This window comes from Macaca fascicularis, chromosome 15 (assembly GCF_037993035.2).
Source record: "Macaca fascicularis isolate 582-1 chromosome 15, T2T-MFA8v1.1".
Taxonomy (NCBI): Eukaryota; Metazoa; Chordata; class Mammalia; order Primates; family Cercopithecidae; genus Macaca; species Macaca fascicularis.
Window position 1 is genome coordinate 16,453,892 of NC_088389.1, and position 22,596 is coordinate 16,476,487.

The 22,596-nt window shown below is 55.4% G+C and overlaps 1 protein-coding gene across 1 annotated transcript in view; it reads left to right on the top strand.

Moving 5' to 3' along the window:
- The window catches only part of NIBAN2 (niban apoptosis regulator 2), a 63,130-nt gene that overhangs the window by 18,900 nt on the left and 21,634 nt on the right, over positions 1-22,596 (top strand). Inside the window, exons 2-3 of the mRNA XM_005582168.5 lie at positions 17,864-17,994; positions 22,355-22,483. Of these exons, the coding sequence (XP_005582225.3) occupies positions 17,864-17,994; positions 22,355-22,483 (260 nt within the window). The remainder of the gene's footprint in view (positions 1-17,863; positions 17,995-22,354; positions 22,484-22,596) is intronic.

Consider the following 22,596-nt stretch of genomic DNA (forward strand, 5'->3'; position numbering starts at 1 on the left):
CAGCTCTGGTTTCGCTGCTCTTTGCAGGTGCCGGATCATTTGACAGGATCCAAGCAGGGAGAGCACGCAGAGGATCTGAGCTTAGGTGACCGCCTTAGTTTCCATGACGGGGTGGTGACCTTTTCTGCTGCTGATGTGTGACCTTGACCTGGCCCAGCCCCAAACCCAGCCCCATCTTTGCAGGAAGGGTCCTGCTCTTGGGCCATACTGGGATTGGAGAGGCCCTGGTTTATATGGCCCTTGGGGGCTGGGAAGTGTCTGTCCCCAAGCTGGAGTTAACCTTTCTGGGAAAATGCCATCCTCCTCTGGTGTCTTAACATGCCCGGGAGACTGAACTGCAGAGCTCCGGTCTAATGTCACACAGTCAGGGGATAAAATATATATGTGCAAAGTGCTGTGCTAGGTGCTGGGCATACATTATGAGTGAGACAGACAGGGTCCCTGCCCTCCTAGGGCAAATGGAGATGGAACAATGAAGTACTAAAGCAAAGTTGTGCTAATGACTAACAGAGGGGTCTGACCTGTGTGAGTGAGCTGGCAATAGTCAGGGAAAGTGCTTTTCAGCACCCTAGGCTGGTGGCTGGGACTCAGGTCAGTTCCATCAAAGCTTAATGGTGGGCTCCTCTGGGACTCCCAATGTGTGGGGAAGGAGTGTTGTCCCATGTCCCAGGTGGAGGGCATTGGGGTGTTGAGGGTTCAGCACCATGGTGTCCAGTCCCTTCACGGTACGGGGAGGAGACAGGGAGCCAGGAAGGGTGAGGGGCTTGTCTAGGGTCACCCAGCAGCAGTCAGGTACCCGGACTCGGGGGCCCAGTGCTCTTAGCCCTGCATCACCACCCCATTTCACTGGCCAGTGATGGGGAGACATTGAGGCGGTCCCCACTCACCCTCAAGGGACTCCCCCGGGGAAGCGAACCAAGACCACAGAGCCTGTTGGCTGCACAGGGTATCTCAGGGAGCATAAATGGGTTCACGCAGGCACCTGAGAGAGAATGGGAGGCTGGCAGGGCTGGGAGGGGAGCCATTCTCCCACCTCCCCTTCTGGCCCCCTCGGAGCCTGAGGACACCTGCAGCTGGTGACCTGAGGGTAGGGCAAGCCCTGCACCTGCTGCTGGCCGAGCTTAGAGCACAGACCAAGGGAGTCTTGTTATTTGAATAAACTTTCCTTCTATCCGTCTAAAGCGTCCCTGGCATTCCAGCCTGGGATTGGGTTTCCACTGACGCAGCAGCAAGCACACGAGTGGATTTTCATATTGGCTCATCTTTCTTGTTCTCTTCTCCCCCTTCTTTCCCTCCCTGGCTTTGAGAAGGCGGAATCCCCCCTCCCCAGTCCCGCTTGCTGAGAGGACCCTGCGAGCCAGAAGCTGTGGGCATGATCCACACATATGTGGGCATATGTGTGTGCACATGTGTAAGTGTGCATATGTGTGTGAGTGGATGCACGTGTGTCAGTCATGCATGTGGGCATGCACATGTGTGAATATGCATGTGTGTGCATACACATGTGAGTGCATGCATGTGGGCGTGCATGTGAGTGTGCATGCATGTGGGTGTACACATGTGTGTGAGTGGTGGGTGAGCAGGGGTCACGAGGCAGTTTGGGAAGGACCTGACTTGGACTTAGGCAAAGGATATTAGCAGTAGAGGATGCTTGGCTAATGAGATGTGTGGGGTTTGTGTATCCGAGTTTAGTCCTTTTCCACTGGGGTTGGGCCACAGTGACTCGCACTTATCAGCTGTTAGTTCTTATTGGAACAGAAGCTGGCATTTACTGGGCTCTTCTGGGGAGTCAGGCAGGGTGACAAGTGCGTCTCACACATCTTGTTTAGTCCTCACAACAACTCTTGGAGGTGGGTGCTCTTTGACCCTCCACCCTCTGCTTGCACACCTGCAGTGATGAGGCACTCCCTACCTCCCAGGGTCCCCTCTCCTTCTGGGCATCTGAGACAGTTAAAAAGCCCTTGTTGGGATCCTGTCTGTCTTCTGTGCATGACTTGAGAATGGGCTCCCTTTGGCTAGGAGAATGGGCTCCACGCTAGGAGCGTGGCTATGGCTGGGCTTCCCCAGCATCTGTTTTCCAGGGAATTGTCCAACTCTAAGGTTTGGGGAGAGGAACGAAGTCCTCCCTCCTTTCCCCAAGCAGCCCCTGTGTGGTGCTCAGCCCATCACAGCTTCGCTCATCACATACCAAGCAAGTCCGAAACTTAATGTTGAAACCCTAGAGGTATTTTCATTAGCATCCATGTGGATGTCTTAGTCAATACAATAAGACAAGAGAAAAAAAGGGAGGTACAAATATAAGACAGCAGGAAAGCCCTCATGTGGTTCGGGAATTGGCGACAACAAAGCACTTTTGGTCTTTGGACTTCTCCACCCCCTAAGGCTGCCTACAGGAAGCAGAGCCTTGGAGAGACCAGGAGCTTGCCCAGGGCCACACATGAGTTGGCAGCAGAGCTGGACGAGGACTCAGGGCCCTTGATTTTCCCAACCAGCATCTCTGGTGACGGATGCAGCAGCTAAGGGAGAGGCGGCAAGGCGAGAGTGTCCTCCTTGCCAGTGTCGCGGAGCAGGGGGGCCATGGTCTGCTGAGGTTCTCAGGTGTGCGGTTTCTTTGGATGTTGGCTTTCAGAAGTCTTCATTGATATTTCTCGCTCCACTTCCCCTTTCTGATGAACTAACCTGAGGGATGAGGGTCCAGAAAGATTGAACCTCCAGCGTGTCATCTTCTAATCTCATGACCTGCCAGCTGAGGGACCAGGGAGCTGCTGTTCCGGTCGCCCTTTTCTGGTCCCCATTGCGTGGCGTGAAACGTGGGACAGAGAAGTACTGTAAGCACTAATGAGAGATGCCACTGGGCACCCTGACCTTTCATGGCCTGGCCACCAATGCTGGGACAGATGGAGCTCCTTCGAGAGGTTCCATCACTGCCATTGATAACACCAGACCACATTTGCCCAGGCTCTGTGGGTTTATTCATTTTATTGAATCCTTATGACACACCGCAAGATGGGGTAAGGTTGCTGGTTCTTTTTTTTTTTTGTTTTTTTTGAGGCGGAGTTTCGCTCTTGTTGCCCAGGCTGGAGTGCAATGGTGTGATCTCAGCTCACCGCAACCTCTGCCTCCAGGGTTCAAGCGATTCTCCCGCCTCAGCCTCCCGAGTAGCTGGGATTATAGGCATGCGCCACTGCGCCCAGCTAATTTTGCATTTTTAGTAGAGACAGGGTTTCTCCATGTTGGTCAGGCTGGTCTTGAACTCCTGACCTCAGGTGATCCGCCCACCTTGACCTTCCAAAGGGCTGGGATTACAGGCGTGAGCCACCATGCCTGGCAGGTTGCTGCTTTTTTCTGTTGTTGTATTTTTTGAGATGGAGTCTTGCTCTGTTGCCCAAGCTGGAGTGCAGTGGTATGATCTCAGCTCACTACAACCTCCGCTTCCTAGGTTCAAGCGATTCTCCTGCCTCAACCTCCTGAGTAGCTGGGATTACAGGCACGTGCCACCATGCCTAACTAATTTTTGTATTTTTAGTAGAGACGGGGTTTCACCATGTTGGCCAGGCTGGTCTCAAACTCCTGACCTTAGGTGACCTCCCAAAATGCTGGGATTACAGGCATGAGCCACCACACCTGGCCAGGTTGCTGTTACTCCCATGTTACAGCTGAGGAAACAGAGGTTCAGAGAGAATTGAGCCACATGTTGCTCAAAGTCCTATAGCCAGCAAAGGGTGGAGTTAGGATTTGAACTGAGATCTTGTTCCAGAATTGACACTGCACTGTTGAAGGGTCATTCTTGACCTAGGACGTGCTGATAAATCTTTGTGGAATGGATTAACTCTTTCATGCATGTTGGAATCTTGGCTTTTCCCAGGTCTTCTGCTCGGCACACACTCCCTTCCCAGTGTCCTACCTCCCCTAGCAGGGACTCTTTGTGTCTCAGCTGCTACCTCCCTCTGGGAGGCTTCCATGACCCTATAGGCTGGGTCAGTCGCCTTCCTGGGCTCCTGTGATCTCCTGTGCTTCTCCCAGCTGGGGCTCCCAGTAATTGTAGTTTTTGTTGACAATCTGCCTCCCTCATTAGGGTACTCTCTCCTGAGTACCCAATGGCCAGGATTGCTGAATGAATGAATGAGGGCAACGTGAACCCTTTCGTGCCCATCGTGATGAAGCCTCAGAGCCTCGCCTGATCTTGGTGACTCGCCCGACATCTGCCATTTTGTCTTGGCCTGCCCTGGCTGATGGAAGACATGGGATCTGGGCTGGGTCCTGTCCTCAGCCCTGCCCCAGTGGTTGTGACCTGTCTGATGGGGCAGGGTTGGGTGGTGACACTGGGGACATCTTGGGGGAAAGGCTCGACCACAGGCTCTTCCTGGATATCTCAAGGTCCAACTCCAGGCTGGACACTGAGGGGAACATTGGTGGTGGGTTCTCAAACAGGCCCAGGGCAGGGATCCAGGCTCGTGGCGGGGCACCTGCCAATGTGCACAAGCCACAGCAGAGCACCCTGGGTTCCCAGTCCAGCCTCCGCGCTGGACGTGGCTGAGAGAAGGGGTATGAGGAACAGCTGGGGACAGGCATGTGGATGCTCCTCTGGGGCCTGGGGCAATTTTGACAGGTGGCTGGCTAAGACTCAGGCTCCTGTGGGGGTGGTGAGGATGACAAGAAAGGAATGAAGGCCGGGGACATTGCGGAGAAAAAGTCAACAGCAATGGGTGACTCCGTGTGAGGGGAAAGGAGGGTTGTGTCTACCCAATTACTGTCATAGATCAGCCTCCGCCTCGGCCGGGGAGCCCTCAGGACAGCAGCCTTGGGTGCCCACCCCCCGGAGTGGGGTCCTGCTCTGGGTGGCGCTGCTGCTGGGGGCCTCGGCACCCCCTGGGCTGCCCTCCCCAGTGAGGATCTGTGTTCCCAGACGGCAGGGATGCCTCATCCTGGGCTCCCAGAACAAGCCGCCACTGTGGGCTGTGGGCTGTGGGCTGGGGCCGCTGCCAGGCAGGCGGGGTCAGGGGCAGGAGGGAATGAGAGGGCTTTTGTTTCTTTCTGTTTGTGTCAAGATGGGAATCGACTTCCTCCCACCCAGGCGGCCTCGAGGTGTAAAGGAAAGGGCAGCCCCACTGGGCGGGTTTTTGGTCACCCGTTTTTTGGGGGGCATTTCTGTGGGCCTCTGCCCCAGCCCCGCCCTCTCCTCCCAGCCCTCCTGCCTCAAAGCTCACCCTTCCCCACCAGACCTGTTGTGGCCCAGCCCTGGTTAAATATTTGCCAACCGAGAAGCGTTTTCAAGGCAGCCTTGTGAAAAACCCCGGCTGAATCCTGGCTCTGTTGGGCCTGCCCTGCCTCGGTGATGAGACCCAGACGGCCTGTGCCCTCAGACTGTGTCCCAGCCCACCGTGGCCTCCCTGCTGACCTGTTTGGTGCCTGAGACTGGGTGCCCTAACACTTGTTCATCAAGCCCCACCCCGGGCCTGGCCTGAGCCGGGTGCTGGGGAGACGGCGGAGGGCATTCTCAGTCCGGGGAACATCTCAGATGAGGCATTAACTGTGGTTGAGGGGAGTGCGGGGAACAGGCCAGTGGCTTTGGGAATGGAGGCCGGGGAGGCCGGGACTTGTCTGGAGGGAGGGTTCTGAGGAGGTGGCACTTGAGCCTGGGGAGGAGAAAGAGGAGTTGGCCAGGCACAAGGAGTGGACGCTAGGAGGGCACTCTAGACATGGGACCCCAAGGCCAGAGGCTGGATGTCCTCCATTGAGGAGGAAGCTGAGGGGCTGAGGTTGCGGTTTACTTGGGTTCGCTGGGTGTGAAAGCCCCGTTCACTTGTTTCTCCCCAAGCTGGTCCAGAGGAGCTGGGACACTCACAGGGCAATGGGATCCTGGGCAGCTTTTCCCCATTTCCCCAGCCTCAGTTTCCCTATATGTCCTAAAGATAGTTTGGACTTGATCTTGGAGGTCCCTTTCCGGGTCCAGTGGCCTGTTAGGGGTGTGTGGCTGGCCCATGAATGAGGCACAGAGCTAACTGTTACATGCATTAGCTCATGTTGCAATTATGATTATAATTATATGCAAATGGGGAACTGAAGAATAGTGTGATGGAGGAGAGGATGTGTGAGCAGGGCCTTGAAAGTCTGGCTAAGATTGTGAACTGTGGAATTGAAGGGAAGGGCGTTCCAGCCAGAGGGCGTAGCGTGGATGAAGATGTGGAGGTAGGAAATGCACAATGGAGGTGAGAGATGCCCAGGGTGTGGGGATGGGAAGGAGAGCAGGGCTGAAGTTACGGATCTTGGATGTGATTCTGTGTAACATGCTTGTGGGCTTCAGTGTGCCAGGCCTGTGGTGACAGATTAGTCCACAGTCCCTGGGGTCATCAGAACCCAGGGAGATCCTTTAGAAAGTGCTTCATGCAACCATCTTCCAGATCTTTCCACAGCCTGTGGAGTCTAGGTTCGGCCAGCCTGGGCTCACACCCCAGCTTGGATTTTGGCTCCCTGCTTGACAGCTGGCTGACCTGGGACAAGGCCCTGGACCTTCCAGCCTCTGTCTTGATGGCGGGTGATTCCCATACCACTTCCTGCAGCTGTTGTCTGGGTCTATGTCAAATGTCATGAGGTGTCCCCAGCCAGCGTGACACCCATTAGCTTCGGGGTAGGGGGGCTCCCTAACTGTTCTGTGCCTTTTTGTTCCTGGCGTGGTGACAGAGCCTTCCTCCCTGGGCCATTTGGAGAGTCGAGAATGATCTCACACTGGAAGACCCTAGCTGAGGGCTGGCTCATGCAGGGTCACACGGCTGTCATTGTCGGGCCTTGGCGTGCTGAGGGATGCTGTCTTTACAGGAAGAGGTTTCTCCTTGTTAATAACTGGCCTCGGGGCCAGGCACAGTAGCTCACACCTGTAACCCCAGCACTTTGGGAGGCTGAGGCGGGTGGATCACCTGAGGTCAGGAGTTCCAGGCCAGCCTGGCCAACATGGTGAAACCCCATCTCTACTAAAAATACAAAAATTAGCCGGGTGTTATGGTGGACACTTGTAATCCCAGCTACTGGGGAGGCTGAGACAGGAGAATTGCTTGAACCCGGGAGGCAGAGGTTGCAGTGAGCCAAGATCGTGCCACTGCACTCCAGCCTGGGCAACAGAGCCAGACTCCGTCTCAGAACAAAACAAAACAAAACAAAAGTGGCCTCAGGGAAGGGTGACCCAGCCAAGGGCCCCTTTAGGGCACCCGAGGCCGGCAGGGGGGGATATGTCAGCCACCTCCCCAAGGAAGGACAGCGCAGTGTACATTTCCTCATCCCCAGGACCCAGCCAAGGGCCTGCTCGGATGTAAGCCTCTGTTTCCGTGGTGAGGAATCTCCGGGGTGTCTGGGGGCTTATTGCTTAGTGGCATGGTGGCTCTCTTTTGGGGGTGGATCTGGCCTGAGATTGTCACTTCTGGCCTGTCGCTGTGGGCTTCCCTTCCTTTTCCACTGTGTGTCAGGCCCTGCCTCAGGAGCAGGGGTGCTGCCTGTGGGAGCCACAGGAGGAACGGACCTTTACTCACCAGGAGACCAGCGGTGGGCGGTGGGAATAGGCGGAGGGCTCCCACCCAGCCTGGGGCTTTCGAGGGGGAAGACACACGGTGGCGCACTGAGGAGTGAGCTTGGCGGAAGACTGTATTCCGGACATGGGGAGCAGCCTCTGCAAGACCCTAGACGACTCGGGCCTGCGGACATGGTGAGGAGTTCAGCTCCATCCCAGCGGCAGTAGGAGCTGTACCACTGGAAGGTTTCTGAGCCAGGAAGCTTTGGGCAACTCCCCTGTGGCCCCTGTGGCCCCTGTGTGTGGGAAGGATCAGAGGCAGCCAGGATGGAGTAGGCAGGACTTTGGTGGCTGCGGCAGGCACAGGACGGGAGTGGCCTGGCTGGGGGGCAGTGACTAGAGGCACAGGCTGGGTGGCCACTTGACTGGCCCCTGGGCGCTGGGGAGCCTACCTCACCCTGTTGGGCTTATGCTAGGGGGCAGGTCATGATGGGGGAGGGAATCCCATAGGCCCTGTTTCTCTCAGGCCCAGAAGGGGGGGTCCCAGGGATCTGCTGTTGCACCCCTTCTTCCAGGGGTGGCTCATGGAGGGACCCTGAATCCATCTCTTGCCTTCTCTGGTGTGGTTCCCCTTCTGGACAGGAATTGACTGGAGCGGGGACACTCAGCTGTCCTCCCCTTCCCTGGCCTGCTGGATTCTGGCTGCTGGCTCAGGCTCTTCTCGTGGATGGGCTGCTGGTCCCCCTCCTGCTGCTTGATGGAGCCTGTCATTACCCCTCCCACCCCCTGCTTCCCACCTGATTACAGGTCCTGAGCAGGAGCCCTGTGTCTGCCCTTTCCATGGAGGCCACCCACGGGCTGGTGCTGCGTGGAGGCCAGGGTGAGATGGTTTTACCCAAACGTCGGTTCCCTGTTCTGAGTTCATGTCATTTACAAGCTGTGTGTCCCTGGAGAATTCGCTTAACCTCTCTGAGCCTCAGTGTTCTCCTCTGGGAAGTGGGGACAGTGCATGAAATAATGAGTGTGCATGTGCGGTGCTGTGCTGGGCACAGAGGTGGTGCTGACAAGTGGCTGCTGCTATTGTGTGTTGATTGTGACAGTAGATGGGGGGCGAGTAGAAAGGCCCTGGGCGAGGCACTGGCCTATGCCAACCCAGCTCTGTTGGACGTGCTGTGTGGCCCTAGGAGAGTGTCACTACCTTTCTGGACCCCAGGCTCTCCCTGCTGTCCCAGGCACATGCTGGAGATGGTGATGCTTTGGACAACTCTGAGACCTGGGAAAATGGAGTCCCTGCCCCATCTCTGCCTCTGCTGGTCCCTGGGCTCTGGGGTGGGTGGGGTCGGCGCCCCCCTCCTTCCCCCCCTCCCCATGCTGGACCTGCTCCCCGTGCCCTGGGAACCAGGCGGGCAGGTTTGAGCCTGCCCCACCCTACAGGGTGCTGCTACCTGCCTGGTTTCAGTCAGCAAACCTCTCAGCCCTGAAACCCTGAAACCGGGCCAGGCCTCGTGGGTGAGGTGTGTCCCTGGAGCCCACTGGAGAGACCAGATGAGCCAGGGATGGGTCTGGCATGGCGCCCTGGTTTGGGCCAAACCAGGGCCTGCGCCGGCGTGCAGCCCCCGTGGTGGACATGAGCTGGATGTGGTCACAGCTGGAGATGACCTTCTTCCTCTTGGACCCACCATCCATGTGGAACAGGGTTTCAGGCTTAGGCACCAGGTCGGGACCAAGGTGCAGATCCTACCTCTGCCTCTTCTCAGCAGCGTGATTTGGCAGAGGAACCCAGTTCTCGGTCACCTGATCTGAAATGTTCTGCCAGTACCAATACCACCTGGCCCGAGGTTGAGCTGAAGAATCGGGGGCATGGGTCCAAGTAAAATGCTTAGCACGGGTGCGGTACACGGTGGCTTTGGGGAGCGTCATGAGAAGGCAAAGAAGGAACTCCTCAGCTTGGCATTTGAGGCCCTCCGGGATGCGCCTTTTTAGGTCGATTTTCTGAGAGCCCCTGTACTCCTTCTTCCATTCTCAGCTCCGCAAGCCCCTCTTCTGTAGCCTCAGTTCCCCCATCTGCACAGTTAGTCTGGTACCCTATCCCCCAGCTCCTCAAGCCTCCAGGCCACCCTGGGGCTTCCCCCGTTCTTGCCCAGCCTCACTATCTGCACAGGAAGTAGCGTGGTCCTTAACGTTGTCAGTTTGGAAAATCAGAGATTAATTAACGTTCTGGCTGCCTTGGCTGCTGTTGGCGCTGGTCCCAGGGTGGGCCAGGCTGCGTGCTCAGCCTGTTTCAAGGGCCTCACTGTGGGTTAGAGGAACCTTGACAAGAGGCATTTCTTAGGAGCCCCCATTGGTGACGTGCCCCCTTCTTGCCAGGGTAAAGGGCTTCACGCTCAGTAGCCTGTTTGTCCTGTCATAACCTAGATATGGCAGATACTGTTGTGCCATTTTGCAGAGGGGAAAATAAGGGCTCAGAGAGGGGAAGTGCCTTGGCCAAGGCCATACAGCTCATAGGTGGCAAAGCTGGGACTTGAACCCAGAGCCCGTGTGTCCATGTCGAAATGGTGCCTTGTTTGCAGGTGGTGGGGGTGCCTAGTCCTCCCCCTAGTCCTTCTGTCTGGCCCAAGGGGGCTGTGATCAGCTGCTGGTCAGAGCTGACTCACCAGCAGCTCGAAGGAGGTGCTGAGGCCAGCATCCTGGTCAGTTCCTGGGGCCAGGGCAGCACTGATTAGATTGTCGTTGAGATTTTTGGTCAGCTGAGCTGACAGGGACCCACCCTCCCATTTTAAAGGTAGGAAAATTAGGGCCCTATAAGGATGAAGCAGTAAGGCTCCAGTGGGTCTGGTGATTCTCCACCAGCTCCGATCCGACGGGGGCCAGTGGAGCTGGAAACCCTAGATCTCAGTCCCGGCTCTGACACCTGCCAGCTGTGGCCTCGGGAAAGTCACTTTGCCCTCTGAGCCTCGGTTTCCTCATCTGTAAAATGAGGAGAGTAAAGCTTTGTGTTGCCTCCTTCTTGGGATCAGGCAAGAACCCAGCAAGAGAATGGAAAACCAGGGCTTTGAAAACAGCACTGTGGGTCCTCATGAGGGGGAGGAATGAGAGGCTTTGTGGGGTGGGGATCTGTGCAGGCTTTGGTGGGAGACAAGGTCCAAAACCCACCTCTTTGCTTTCCAGGCTGTGTGTCTCTCTGAGCCTCACTTTCTTTCTTCCTTTCTTTTTTCTTTTTTTTGACTGACCCAAATTAGATCTTTATTGTCTTTTCCCACATATCTATCATTCCCAAAAGATCAGTCAGCTCGATCCTTAATTTTTCTTACTATGAAATATCTAATACACAGTTTTTGTATAAATTAGCCATTTTAAGTATATAGTGAATTCCAGATGTGATGACAACTCACAATTGCATTTCTTTCTTTCTTTTTTTTTTTTGAGATGGAGTCTCACTGTGTCTCCCAGGTTAGAGTACAATGGTGCAATCTCAGCTCACTGTAGCCCCTGCCTCCCGGGTTCAAGCAATTATCCTGCCTCAGTCTGCTGAGTAGCTTGGATTACAGGTATCCGCCACCACGCCTGGCTAATTTTTGTATTTTTAGTAGAGGTGCGGTTTCACCATGTTGGCCAGGCTGGTCTCGAACTCCTGACCTCAAGTGATCCACCTGCCTCGGCCTCCCAAAGTGCTGGGATTATAGGCGTGAGCCACCACGCCCAGCCACACAACTGCATTTCTTTTTTTTTTTTTCTTTGAGACGGAGTCTCGTTCTGTCGCCCAGGCTGGAGTACAGTGGTGCGATCTCAGCTCACTGCAACCTCTGCCTCTCAGATTCAAGTGATTCTCCTGCCTCAGCCTCCTGAGTAGCTGGGATTACAGGCGCGCATCACCACGCCCGGCTGCACGACTGTGTTTCTAAATAGCCATATGACACTGAGTGCTTCCCGGGTGACAGCCGCTGTGTTTAGCCCGAGTCTCACTTTTCTTCTCTGTCATATGGGATGCTAATACCTGTTGGGATTAAACAGGCTGTGGGCCATGTAGTAAGTTGTCGGTGGCTAGGCACCTATCCCTGGCAAACTCTGGGGATCCAGGGGCAGAGTTAGGAGGACTGGCTTGTGAGGGGGTCCTTCTCAGTCACCCTCAATAGCCCGATAGCGTGCAGCCCTGGGAGACAGGGTTCCAGTCATATAGGGAGCAGAGCCCCTCTAAGATCCAGAGCACCCCCTTATTCAACCAACTTGCTGAAAGGCTTGACTCTCAGCTCCACAACAAACCCACAAGTGTGTGTTGTGAGTTTTGCCCTAGACCTGCATCCCTAAAAGTGGCCTCTTCAGAGGTAGATGCAGCCCAGTACCCATGGAGACACCACGTGGAGACAGAGGCCTGGGATGGGAGTGGCTCCCTGAGGTCCCTGGGCACAGACCAGGACTCAATTCCACTCCCAGAATTCACACGCTGGCCTCTTGGGCTAAGAAGGGAACCAGGACCTCTACAGGCAGGCGCCTTTTGTGATAGCCTCTGCGAGGGGCCTCAACAGGTTTTGTGGACTGACAAGGTGGCCTTTCCTGAGCCGTTTAATTGTTCCGAGCCTCGGTTCATATAGCTGTAAAGTGGGGGTTGTAGTTCCCTGTAGTTCATACAGCTGTAAAGTGTTCCCTCGGTTCATACAGCTGTAAAGTGGGGGTGTAGTTCCCTGTACTCACCTCTGGGCCATTTGAAGAATGGTGTGTCTTGGGGCAAAGAACAGGTGGGCGCTGTGTCTGATGGGCGTGGGCTTACCTCCTGCTGGCAGAAGGCGAAAAGGGGGCAACCAATGGCTCCAGGCGCCAGCAGAGGCTGAGGGTTACGCCAGGGGATCCCAGCCACAGCCAGGTGGGACCCCCCATCACACAGGGCCCTGCTGTCCCCCTCAGCTCCCCCGTGTCTGTGATCTTTGTTTGTGGAAGCCCTCCCATCATCATCATCATTATTTTGTGATTCTTGTCCTGGTTCTTCAGAAAACAAATCTCTACTGGATTATTTCAAACTATAAACGTTATACTGCTAATAAACATTTCAAACAGTCTCTTATGACTGCTGTTCTCAGCTGAGCACTGTGGTGATTAGCAGTGACGTTTATGGAGGCCTGGAGCTGAGCACCTCAACGCTATCCGGTCCTGCAGACCTCAGAGCTCGGGAACGGCTTTGGAGAGGCCCATTTACAAATGAAGAATGTGAGGCTCTGAGATCTGGGCGCTTGCAGGGCTGGCATATGGCAGGGCGGGGACTCTGGCCCTGACTTCAAGCTCCTCACCAGGAGGCCGGGCACCTGGGGCCGCAGGGCAGGCTCCGTGAGTCCTGGCCCACTCCATCCTCTGCCTTCTCACCCAGCAGCACCTGGGGCTGAGTCAGTGCAGGGAGGCAGAATGGATGAGAAAACGTGGAAAGTGACGAAGCTGGCACACACCTTCAGACCGCCCCACCCCAGCCTCTCTGTAGCTCACAGAAGCGAGTGATCCTACCACCAGCTGGAGCCTAACAGTTCCTGGACCCAGGACCTGCGGGCCAGCCCTGCCTCTGCAGATGGGGGCACAGCCTGTTTCTTCTGTGCCCTCTAAGGGGAGGTAGGGGGCCCGTGGGGCCTTGTAGACAGTGGCCAAAGCCAGGACCAGGAGGGTGGCATGCAGCTGGCTATGGCTCGAACCTGATTGCCTCCGTCTGGCTGTGTGACCTCAGGTGAGCTGCTCACCCTCTCTGGCTCACATTCCCGTAACAGGGTGGTAAGTCTGAGTGTTGGAGACCCTGTCTAACATCTGCCCCAAATCCGTAGCGTGTGGTATCTCCAGAGGCTGTGGCAGGAAATGGGGAGTGCTGCTGTGGGCAAGTATGGAGAAAAGAGGGGTACCCGGGCTCAGGACCCTCACAGACACCCAGGCCGGTATGTGGAATGGGAATTTGGGTTGTAAAATCCTGAAGCGACAATGCCGGGGGAGAGCCACTGCAGGGAGCAAGAAGGAAAAGTGGGGTACTGGGTGGGGCCTGCCTGAGCTGCAGTTCCAGAGCTCAGCAGGTGAGGCCCTGGCCAGGCTGGGTCCTCTGGTTGAGCCCCCGCCAGGGCTGTGGTGCCCGCCTGGGTCCTCTTCCAGCAGGGTCCAGCCAGGAAGGCCCCTGCAAGCCTTTTGTCCAGGCTGGTCCCCTCCGAGTGCTGCTGGCCTTTTGGGTCCCTCTGGCCTCCACACCTGGAGCCCCTGGCACCCGAGTCCTCATCTTCTACGTCTCTGGGTTACTTCCTCTGTACAAAGCACGTGGCGGTTCCTTCCATGCTGGCTGAGGACATCTCTCAAGAATGTGCTCGGGGCTACTCCTGCCAAGAAGCTATCCGTGGCCCTGTTTCCCATGGTCCTCCCTTTCCAGCTCTCCCTTGGTTGCCACCCTTCTTCTGAGCGGGGCCGGCTTCCCGGTGCTGCCTGGGCGCCATCCTTAAGGTCCATAACCCCTTGCTAATGCCGTCCCCCTACCTCCAGCGTGGTGCTCCCTCAGTATCCCTCCGATGACTGCCCCACGGCCTTCCCTTGTTTGGACTTAGTAACTATTTGGCTGCTGGACCAACCCCCCCACTCTTCTTACCCTCGACGACATCTGCTTGTGCCAGGCCCGGTGCCCAGGATCCAGTGGTGAGCAAAAGGAGACCAGACCCCCCCCAGCAGAGTTCCCGGCCTCCCTACCTGACCTGTTTGGCGCCTGAGTTCTGAGAGCAAGCCTGGGTAGTGAGCGATTCTGGCTCCACCTGGGGCCAACGTGGCAAACCTAGAGGGAACTGCATCCTGGATCCCTGACCCTTGCCTGGGTCCCCTCAGCCCGAGGCCTGGGCCTGTGGGCAGCACTGCACTGGCCCAGAGACCTGACCTTCAGCCTTGACCTTCAGCTCCCAGCCTGACAGGCAGCGGGTCCCCACACTCCCATGTCTCCCTTCCTCAGAGCTTCCTGCAGCTTCCTCTCCGGTCCATAGCCCTGCCCAACTTGGGCCTCAATTGTCCCTCGATGGGACATGCTGGGCCTTCTCCTGGCTCAGTCTTGCCCTCTTTTGTCCTCCCCAGGCCAGCCCAGGGGCCTTTCTGAACCCAGCTCCTCCTTGCCTGGACTCCATATCTGGACTGTGCTGTCCGGGCAGCTGAGCATAGGCTGCGGTCCGGCAGACCTGGGTTCGAGTCCTCACAGCAATGGCAGCTCCCTCCAGGGCCTGGCTCCCTGAGGGCCACGGTGGCGGACTCCAGCCCTTTGGGATCTGTCTGCGGGCTGGGTGCACTGGGGCTGGCTGGGGGCCCTGGAGCCATGGCCAAAGGACGACCCCTGAGACCTGCAGGCCCAAGCCTGCCCATCCTGCCGGCCACATTGATAGAATGCCCATGGGGTGTGTGGCTTAACTCTTCATCCCTGAAATAGGAAAACAACAGCAGTGGCTCCCTGGGGTTCTCACGGAGGTTCTCTGGGTTCACAAATGTAAAACCTGCCGTAGCACGGTGGCCGTGCCGATGACAACTATGGCACCGATGTTATTGTCAGCTTCCATCCTGTTTTCCTGTTAACCCCAATGTGTGACTCTCTTCCACCGGCCCCCTCTCTGCCTCATCGTTTTTCAAAACAATTCCCATGGTCTCCAAGAGAGTTCTGGTTGTTTATGGTTTTTAAAAAATAGGCATTCAAAGCAAATTCCTCATTCGTTCTCCCCTTCCTACCCCCAAACTGGAATCTGGACGGACATGACCTCATTCCAGGAAACGGGAGCACAGGGAGGGACAGGGTCTGTGGAGAGGGGGTGGGGGCTGTCTCCCCACCCCCATCACCGAGGCAGGGCCCAGGATGTGGGCAGACACGCAGGAAGGTCAAGTGCCTGGGACCCTGGGTATGAGCTGTGAGGCACGGCGTGTGGCATGCCCTCTCAGCCCTCCTCCCAGGCCACCACCTCCTGGCGGGGACCCAGGACTGCATCCCAGCTCCACCACCCACTGGCTGTGTGACCTTATGCCAGTGACTTAACCTCTCAGGGCCTCAGTTACCTCCTCTGTAAAGTGGGGATAACAGTTTCTCCCTCACAGAGCTACAGAGAGGATGGAATGAAATGTTATCCTAACCAGGTGCCCTCGGTACCTGGAGACTGGCCACGGAAGGGGCAGGGTCCTGCCAGCTCCTCTTTTGAGAAAGGACCAGGGCTTTAAAACCTGGAATCCAAGACTGTCAGAGATGGCAGGGCTTGTCCATCATTAAATCCAGCCTCTCAGTGCATGGGGGGAAGCCGAGGCCCAGAGAGGGGAGCCACACAGCGGGCCAGCACAAATCCCAGTCGGGGCGCGAGCTGCAGCTTCTTAGGACAAGGGAGCCTCTCCCCTCATGGGTCTGAGACGCTCTCTGGGCCTCCTCCTTCATCTGAACATGGGAACGCCCAGGAGCACAGGTGCTGAGCCTGATGTGGCCTGGGCCTGCCCTCAAGGCCATAGCACTCACCTGTATTCAGAAACCACGCAGAAGACGGGCGCAAATGGCCAGTGAAAGCAGAAAGGTTGTTCACTTGGTAGAGGCGTTAATTTTAGACTGTTTATTTTTTTATTATGAAAGGAATCATGATTGTAAAATAATTCGAATGCTATAAAAAGGAATAAACAGAAAATGACGTTCACTCTGCACTCCCCACTCCCACACCAGAGGTCCTGCCTTCCCAGCCTGGCATGCTGCCTTCCAGACCTCCTCCACGCACCCAAGCCTAAGTAATCTATATGCACGAATAGGAGGCGTTTTGGTTTTGTTATGTGTGTGTTGAGACAGGGTCTTGCTCTGTCGTCCAGGCTGGAGTGCAGTGGCGTGATCATAGCTCACTCAGCCTCGACCTCCCTGGGCTTAAGTGACCTTCCCACCTCAGCCTCCTGAATAGCTGGGACTACAGGCACACGCCACCACACCTGACTAATTTTTTTTTTTTTTTTTTTAAGATAGAGTCTTTCTCTGTCGCCCAGGATGGGGTGCAGTGGTACGGTCTTGATTCACTGCAACCTCTGCCTCCCAGGTTCAAGTGATTCTCCTGCCTCAGCCTCCTGAGTAGCTGGGATTACAGGCGCCCGCCACCATGCCTGGCTAATTTTTCTGTTTTTAGTAGAGACGGGGTTTTGCCATGTTGGCCAGGCTGGTCTCGAACTCCTGACCTCAGGTGATCTGTCCACCTTGTCCTCCCAAAGTGCTGGGATCACAGGTGTGAACCACCGCGCCTGACCAAACTTTTGTATTTTTTGTAGAGATGGGGTCTTGCTGTTGCTCAGGCTGGTCTCAAACTCCTGGGTTCAAGCGAGCCACCTGCCTTAGTTTCCCAAAGTGCTGGGATTATAGGTATGAGCCACTGCACCTGGCCAGAAAGAGTTTTTTTTTTTAATGAGATGATAGTCAACAGGTGACTCTGTCACTTGCTTTCTTTCCTTAATGGAGTATGAGCCCTTTCCTTTTGTTGGCACCTATCCAGATAGGTCCCTCCATCTTTTTTTAAAAAAATTAATTTCATTTAATTTAATTTTGTTTTATTTTTATTTATTTATTTATTTTTTATGGAGTCTCGCTCTGTCGCCTAGGCTGGAGTGCAATGGCGCAATCTCGACTCACTGAAACCTCCACCTTCCACCCAACTTCCAGGTTCAAGCGATTCTCCTGCCTCAGCCTCCTGAGTAGCTGGGCTTATAGGTGCCTGCCACCATGGCCGGCTGATTTTTGTATTTTTAGTAGAGACCAGGTTTCGCCATGTTGGCCAGGCTGGTCTTCAACTCCTGACCTCCGGTGATCCACCCGCTTTGGCCTTGAAAAGTGCTGGGAGCCACCATGCCTGCCCCCCTCCATCTTTTTACTTTTTACTGTCCTGGGTGAACCCACGTATCCCTAGAGATTACATTCAGCTGCTCCCGCTATGGCCTCAGTGCATATTCGCTTTTGTGTCCTCCTGCGCATTGTTCTATGGGGTAGATTCTTAGAGGTGGGAGCATCCAAGAACAGGACACCCACCCTCTGAAATGGCTGTCCCCATTCCCAGCACCCCCAGCTCTGAGTGACACGGCCTGTTTGTGCATGTCCCCACCAGCGGGGACTAGAGGAAATGGAGTCTTGGTTCTACTTGCATTTGTTTGATTCTCTGTCTGTGGCCATTGCCCGCTTTTCCATCTGGAGGTTTACCCTTTCCAAGGCAGTTGGTTTTCACAGGAAACGCGGGGCTCTGGCCAGAAATGCAGCACAGATGAGCGCGAGGAGCCTGTGCAAACAATTCTACATGCGGGAACTTGGGGCTTTGCAGCCACTCCTGCCTAGGGGAAGGATCGCGATGCCTCAGCATCGCTGAGGACCTCACGCTCCTGTTTGTCCTTCTCTTCCAGAAAAAACCGGGAAGATCCTGACGGAGTTCCTCCAGTTCTATGAAGACCAGTATGGCGTGGCTCTCTTCAACAGCATGCGCCATGAGATCGAGGGCACGGGGCTGCCGCAGGCCCAGCTGCTCTGGCGCAAGGTGAGATGTGCTGGGAGGACTTGGGTGGGTTCTGCTCCTTCTTGCCATGTGGCTTCAAGGGAGTGACTTTACTTTTCTGGGCCTCAGTTTCCCATTGTTACTCTGATGGCCTCTAAGAGTCCCCCCAGCTTCTTTTTTTTAAAATTAATTATTATTTTTTCTTTTTTGAGACAGTCTCGCTTTGTCACTCAGGCTGGAGTGCCGTGGCGCGATCTCAGTTCACTGCAACCTCCGCCTCTCAGGTTCAAGGCATTCTGCTGCCTCAGCCTCCCGAGTAGCTGGGACTACAGGCATGCACCACCACACCCGGCTAAATTTTTGTATTTTTAGCAGAGACGAGGTTTCACCATGTTGGCCAGGCTGGTCTCAAACTCCTGACCTCAAGTCATCTGACCGCCTCAGGCTCCCAAAATGCTGGGATTACAGGCGGGTGTGAGCCACCATGTCCAGCTTATTAATTTTTTTTTTTTTTTTTTTTGAGATTGGGTCTTGCTGTTGCCCAGGCTGGAGTGCAGTGGCTCAGTCATGGCTCACTGCAGCCTCAACCTTCCTGGCTCAAGTGATCCTTCCACCTCAGTCTCTCCAGTTCCTGGGACTATAGGTGCACACCATCACTCTAGGCTAATTTTTGCATTTTTTGTAGAGATGGGGTTTTGCTGTGTTGCCCAGGCAGGTCTCAAACTCCTGGGCTCGAGTGATCCTCTAGCCTCAGCTCCCCAAAAGTGCTGGGATTACAGGCGTGAGCCACCATGCCTAGCCTCCTTCCCACTTCTCAATAGGTAGGTAACCCAGATCGTGTTGTTGAGACCCCTTCAGTCACCGTGGGTGACTCCTCCCAACTCACCTCCTCCACCATCAGAGCTGGGGCTCTAGAGTCTTGATAGTCTCCAATTCAAGGCAAGCTCTTCCACTAAGAGCCTCAGTTTACTCATCTGTCAAATGGGATGAGAACGTCTCCTTCACAGGGTGGTTGTGCCTGAAGCAGGGAAGGCGCTGTCACTGGCCTCATCATGATCTGCTATGATAGAGATAGTAGGATGCTGTTTGCTAAGGAAATATTTGTTGAGTGAGGGATTAGAAGCTTCCTGGCTCCAGCCTGAGGGTCAGTATGGGCCAGAGGATGCTGGCAAAGCCTTCTGGGAAGAGGAACCTGTGATTGACTCGGACATGGGGCTGGGGGCGGGACTCAAGAGATCCTCCCACCTTGGCCTCCCAAAGTGCTGGGATTACAGGCCTGAGCTGCCGCACCTGGCCAAGGCTGAGCCTTTAAGTGGCTCATTCAGGATGGCAGAGGCAGGGCCAGCCCAGGGCCCTTTCTGCTGTGACTGCAGCCCACCCGGTGGAGGGAGGTCAGGACCATGTGTCGGAGCTGCTCAGAGCATCACCTTTGCTTTTGGACCCAAAAAAGGTTGCCTCTTCCCCGGTGTCTTGGTAACCTCTTGACCCTGTGGCAGCAGAGCGGCAGAGGGGCCCGGCTGTGGCCTGGCCGGGGTGTCTGGCAGGTGCGTATCTGTGTGGTAGGTAAAGGAAAGAAAAGGAGGCCTTGGACGCAGCCCAGGTGAGTGGGGCCAGAATGGCTCCCCTGTCTGGAAAGAAATGTCATGGGCAGCCCAAGTCCCTGTAATCCAAGACAAGTGGGCTCTGGCTGAGGGCGTGAAGCATTTCCTCTGCGTGAGGCCTCATTTAAGTCTGGGGAGGCAGGAGTGCACATTTATTGTAGAAAAATAGCAACATGTGAGCAAGGAGAGTGAAATGAAACCACTCACCCACAATCCCTGAAAAGCAGTATTTTTGGTCTCATTTTGCCACTCAGGAAACCGATCATCACAATGCAGAGTTACGATAACATCATAATACTAGAAATAATAATATTAATCACCAGTGGTGATCAAAACAACAGTGGTTTTTATTAGAAACAATAATAGAATACAAATAAAATAAAGCGATAATAATGATAAAATAATAATACAATAGAAATAAGAATAATAAAACAGCAGTTGTCTTTTTGTTTTTTACTTTTTTGAGATGGAGTCTCACTCTGGTGCCTGGGCTGGAGTACAGTAGCACAATCTTGGCTCACTTCAACCTCCACCTCCCGGGTTCAAGCGATTCTCATACCTCAGCCTCCCCACTAGCTGGGATTACAGGCATCCACCACCACACCCGGCTAATTTTTTATATTTTTAGTAGAGACAGGGTTTCACCAAGTTGGCCAGGCTGGTCTGGAACTCCTGACCTTAGGTGATCCACCTGCCTCGGCCTCCCAGAGTGGTAGGATTACAGGCGTGTGAGCCACAGTGCCTGGCTAAAACAGCAGTTGTCTGGTGCCTGTACTGTTTGCTCAGTCTGCTGGCCCCACTCTGAGGGAGGGGCTATGATGATGCCCGCATCACAGATGTGGACATTGAGGCTCAGAGATGCGAAGCTGCTTGTCCAGGCTCTGGCAGTGGGTGGTGGTGCCGAGACAGGAGTCCTGGTTGTCTGACCTTGGGGCCTGTGCTCTCTCTGACCGAGGCACTGGAGAGCTTTGCAGAGTCTAGAATATTTTGCCTGGGCTGTCGAGTTCTCTTTCGCTTCCTGCAGGCCTTCCCATTGAACACGACTCTGCCATTTGAAAGTCTTAAAAATAAAACGCAAACCCACAGCCAGCCACCCATTGCGAGCTCCCCAGGATCTGGGGGTGGACTGGGTGGTGGGGGTTGTTGAGCCTGCCTGGGCCGTAAGCCTGCTTCTGCACAGCCTCCTGCTGGGACTGGCCCTGTCCCTGAGTGCCCGTCCCTGTGTCCTGGGGCTCCTGCCCTAAGCAGGGGTGAGACGAAAACCAGAGACCTTTTGCTAGGGTGTTATGAGAGCTCTGTCTGCTCTTTCTAGAAAAGACAGGGATTTGAGCTTGGTGTGGGCGGTTTATATATAGACCACTGGATATAGACCGCTAAGGGCAGCTCTGCGACTTGGGCAAAGCCCACTTTGTGTGGGGGTGGAGGGAGTGGTAGGGGAACCATTTTCTTTTCCTGTAAATATTTTTATCCCCGGTAGGAAGAAGCCTGCAGGTCCTATTGTGTGAGCACAATGGGCTCTCCTTTTCCACGAGCGTTTTGTGTTTCCCCTTGAAGAGTGGCAGGGAGGGAGCTGCGGACAGGGGGACACGGTGAAGGGGGCAGAGGGTCAAGAGGAGACCGGACTGCAGGGATGTGCCAGGGCAGAGCCAGGAAGTCAGGAAGGTGCAGGCACGATGGCAATCACCCTTTCCCCATAACTGCATCTGAGAAATGTTTCTTTTTGCAAAATGCACCTTATTTATTGTAGAACAAATAGAATTTGCAGAGGAACACTGTACTCCCCTGGGTTCCCTCCCATCCAAGATGAACCCTCTCCCATTGTGGCCTATCTCCTTCCAGAAGCTTCCTGGAGCTTGTCTGCTCAGGACACCTTGCACCTGGCCATAGCTTCCGCTTGGGCCCCCAACCCTGGTTTAAAGATCTCCCTTCTTCCCCATCCCCAGATAAGTCAGTCCCTGAGGATGGGAGGCCGTCAGAGACGCTGAGTCCTACCAGTAGTGGTCATGGTGGTCCTGTGTATTATGCACCTGCCTGTCAGGTGCCAACTCTTACTGTTCCCATTTTACAGATGAGGAAACCGATGCTCAAACTGACGAGACACGCTGTGAGTCAGCCAGAGCTAGGGCTTTGTAGGAAAGTCTGGGCGTTTCTGTAGCCCACGTAGGTCACCAACCTGCCAGGACGTAGGTCAGACATCAAACACCCCCAGACAGAGGCCTCCTCCATCCCCACCCAGATTTAGGGAGGCGTCTCATCAGCCATCAGAGCTGAGAGGCTCTCTGGAGCCACCTTGTTCAAGTTGTCATTGCCCTGAGGGGAAACAGAAGCCTAGAACCAGGGAGAGACTTGCCTAGGTACTGGGGCCCTCGCAGTCCTGGCCTGTAGGTGTGTCCCCTGTCCCTGGAGTGACCGTGGGGCGCCAGTGCCGCAGCTGTAGGTGGGTGGAGAGCAGCCATCTCCCCAGACCCTTCCAAGGTAGCTGTGACTGCCCAAGGCTGGGATGGAGAGGGAGGGCCTGGCTGTGACCGGGCCCTGCATCAGTGCCTGTCCTGGGTTCAAGTCCTGGCATCATCACCCTGCCTGGACCCTGGGTGAGCCCCTCCATGGCTCTGAGCCTCCTCATCTGCAGAATGGAAGAGATGCAGCCCGGCCTCAGAGGCCTTGGGAGGACTCGGGGAGATCCAAAATGGAGGATGTGCTAGGCAGGGGGTGCGCACACAGGCCCTGCTGGGCGGCCAGCTTCATGGGGAGCACCACCTCCCTGGACCTGGGCCTCACTCCCCGCCCCCTCCTGCCCACAGGTGCCATTGGACGAGCGCATCATCTTCTCGGGGAACCTCTTCCAGTACCAGGAGGACAGCAAGAAGTGGAGGAATCGCTTCAGCCTCGTGCCCCACAATTATGGGCTGGTGCTCTACGACAACAAAGTGGTGAGGCCTGGCCCGGGCGCCGCACTGAGCTCCATGCTTTCGCCATGTGTGCCCCTCCCCCACTCGGAAACTTAGGCCCCAGATGCCACCGGCACAGCCTGCACGCAGTCACC